Source organism: Psammomys obesus, unplaced genomic scaffold (genome assembly GCF_907164565.1).
Source record: "Psammomys obesus unplaced genomic scaffold, mPsaObe1.curated_primary_1811, whole genome shotgun sequence".
NCBI classification, from domain to species: domain Eukaryota; kingdom Metazoa; phylum Chordata; class Mammalia; order Rodentia; family Muridae; genus Psammomys; species Psammomys obesus.
The window spans coordinates 9702533-9705810 of NW_026596152.1; the positions used below are offsets into that span (position 1 = coordinate 9702533).

Sequence of the window (3278 nt, forward strand, 5' to 3'; positions counted from 1 at the left end):
AACCCTGCAGCAATATAATGTGCATTTGTAGAGCTATGTTTGTATAGTCTTTACTCAGTTCCAGAATCAGGCGGAGCTGTTGGGATGTCGCCAAACACCTCGCCCTGTTCTGCAGAGACAGCCCTAGTAAGTTGACTCGGGGAAAAATCAATGATCCTGGGTACACACGTGTAGGGGAGGTGCTAGGTCCGCTGACCTCTGAAGACCCTCACCCTTTTGGCTGGGAAGGGCTGTTTGAGTTTGCTGGAAAATCGTCAACTTCCTGGATATGGCAGGGTGGCCCCAATTGAGCAAGGGCTCTCCATGTCGGGCGGAGAGGTGGTTTATAGGTCCGGCAACTTGTGTGCACTTTATTCTGTGTCATTTTCTAGCAGCCACGCTGGGAGAAGAACAAAACGAGTCCAGGTGGAGCCCAGGAGCACACTCCCTCCTTGCTAGGACAATCGATTCTGGTTGGGAGGTGAGGAAAGCCACCCAGCCTGCGGATCTGGAATCCGAGCTGAGGCAGCCTCCAGGTGGCGTGGGCCCTGACCTTCTCGGAGGCTCCCTGGTTGACTCCTTGTAGATACTTGTAGGTCAGAATGCTTTATTTCAGTCTCCCCTGCTTTACCTGTTCCCAAGTCACAGGGCCCAGGATTCACTTGGTCAGGCTGCTAGCCTGGCCTGGCCCTGCCCCAGGTCATGATTCAGGCAACCGGGCTCTGGTCGTCTGGGCCCCTGTCACAGAACCCTGCTTGACCTTGGGATCCACACTTTTTCTGAGTCTTCCTGGAGAACGGACTCTTTGGGAGTTGTACGGGCACGCTGGCTTCCCGATCCTCTCTGCCCCAGTGGTGGGACTGACAGGATTAAGACAGGATCAGAAGTTCCAGCCTCTTGCTCCTCCTGCAGGTTCTCCTCCTCCGGAGGCCCACTTCCAGGCTCCTATGCTGAGAGGCTGGAGACGGATCTCACAGGGCACGCTCCTCAGCTGCACAGCTTCACAGCTTCACTAACCTCTCAGCCAGCCCGTAGACAGATCCTGGGCCCTTGCTACAGATGAGGAAAACAGAGGCACACAGTGGTGAGGTCACACCGCAGGCCTGTAACAGCTGTAGTTTGGACTAGGTCTGTCTTATTCTAAAGAGCAAAGCGTAGTAGGTTTTCATTTCTCCGCTCCCTGGCCCTTCAGTCTAACGATGTCTGAGCCAGCTCTAGCCCTGTGGCTTCCCTTCGGCCCCTTTGCTTGGTGCTGAGGAAGGTGGGGCCCAGTGCCTGGGCACCCGTAGGAGGCGGCGGGGAAACCAGGCCCAGACAAGCGGTCTGAACCCGCTAGGCGAGCTGTCTGGAGCGCTCCGGCTCTGGCGGGTGGGCGGAGTCTGGCAGGAAACCCCGCCCCTCTGCCCGGGTGGCTCCGCCCACGGATTTCGGACTCCGAGGAAGTTTTCACTAACGTGGCCCTCTCCAGAAGCCGGTCGGGCGGCCGGCGCCGGCGCCATGGACGAGCTGTCCTTCAGCGAGACGGCTCTGGAACAGGCGCTGGCCGAGCCGTGCGAACTGGACGCGGCTCTGCTGACCGACATCGAAGGTGCGTGGCCCGGGGCTCCGGCGCGGCCTGTGCTGGGTCCCACGTCCGGGGAGGTCACTTGGTCGGGAGCTTCTGCGCGTGCGCTCTGCGCTGTCCCATGCCCCGGAACTGGGGTTGAGCCCTCGGGACCGCAGTGGGCTTGGTTTCTGGACGCCCTGAGCATCCACTGAATTTCAGGCCGCGTGCTGTATACAGTTCACAGGCCGACCCGGGCCTTCTCATGTTCTGGGGACACCAAAATCCTCAAGGAAGCCCACGAACGGATATTCACGTGCACCTTGGTGTGCGGGCGTCTAGCTACTTCGGATAGAGGTCATGGAGGTCTCTTTGTGTGCTATAGAGCTGAGGGGCAGCCCGGCACCGACAAGGAAAGATACTTTCTATGTGGAGAGCAAAGTAGAGACAAAGGCCCCCGAGACAGGACCCAAGTTTGAGGAGTTGGTGTGGACGACGCTGGGAAAACGGATAGACGGCAGCTGCTCTCTAGAATATTTTTTAAGTCTTGCAATTCTGGGGCAGTAACCCAGGACCTAGAACCTATGAACAGGCTTTCCGCCTTGAGCCACACCCTAGGCCTTTAAGACATCCCTTGAACTTGCCCAGCGTGATTCATCTCCAGTTTCAATAACAACCACCACTGGGTGGAGGGAAGTACGGGTTCTGGAGAAGAAAAACAAAACAAACAACTTCCTCACTGTTCCACGTTAGGTGGACCAGTCAGTGATCTCTGGTGGCCATCGGCAGTCTCAAACATTGCAACCCTCTCACCTGTTTTAGACTGCGCCACACCCTCCTCTACTGCAGACAGCCATGAATGAATGGGGGCTGGTGGGATTACAGTAGGTGGGCCCTGATCTTTACCCGCCTGATGCTTTGTTGATAGGCACCTCCTAAGCTGTTTGCTATGTGCAGCCTTGGGCATGCTGTGCCTACGTCGTCAGTGAGTTCCATAGGCCAGCCTCTGGGAGTACCAACCACCCAGAGACCCAGATGTGCTATCAAAGCTTCTAGTAGGCTTGTAGCTGAGGCTAGTTACCTTGGAGGAATGAAGGCTGGAAGACATCTGGGCAGGCCCGAGTTCTGGGCATGGCTGGGGTCGATGGGAGAAGGGCCAGGAAAAGGAGAGTGTCATGTGTCACGTTTGAGTCGGTACAAGTTCCCCGAGTGTTGGAGTGGACCATTATCACGTGGGTAGAGGATCTCAGTGAGTCCTTTTGACAGCCCTGGCTGGAAGATGTGTTTTCATCTTACAGATTAGAGACTGAAAAACAGGGTAAATGACACAGTCAAGGGCTTGCAGCCATAGAAGGCAGAGCCAGAATTCAGACCCAAGCTGCTGCCTCAAGAGCCTGGACCCCTGACCCCCAAGGCAGGATTAAGAGATCAGATTGATACAGGGGCTAAGAGCCATGCAGCTGTCTCCCTCAGCCCAGAGTGGCATTGATCATAAGACTGGCAAGTGGCAGGGAGAGCCAGCCAAGGCCTGGAGCCCCACTAGCCATCCTCTGCCTGCTTTTGTCACCCTTCTGTCTTGTGACTCTCCTGTGACCTTGCCACCTTGATTTCTGAGGTGATGCTGTGCCCAGAGCCTCAAGTCCGGTTGTGACCTCAGAGAAGTTCCAGAGGAGCTCTGTCTTCTCCTTGCTCCTGACATCAAGTCACTAGAGGCTGGCGGGGGGGGGGGGGGGGGGGGGGGGGGGGGGGGGGGGGG

At 56.9% G+C, this 3278-nt stretch overlaps 1 protein-coding gene across 2 annotated transcripts in view; it reads left to right on the forward strand.

Moving 5' to 3' along the window:
• The first annotated feature begins 1326 nt into the window (after positions 1-1326).
• Positions 1327-3278, forward strand: part of Srebf1 (sterol regulatory element binding transcription factor 1) — a 20839-nt gene continuing 18887 nt past the window's right edge. Inside the window, exon 1 of one of the 2 annotated variants that reach the window (XM_055594081.1) lies at positions 1327-1567. In XM_055594081.1, coding sequence (XP_055450056.1) covers positions 1477-1567 — 91 coding nt within the window. In that variant the 5' untranslated portion in view covers positions 1327-1476. The remainder of the gene's footprint in view (positions 1568-3278) is intronic. The other variant, XM_055594082.1, reaches the window with a different exon arrangement.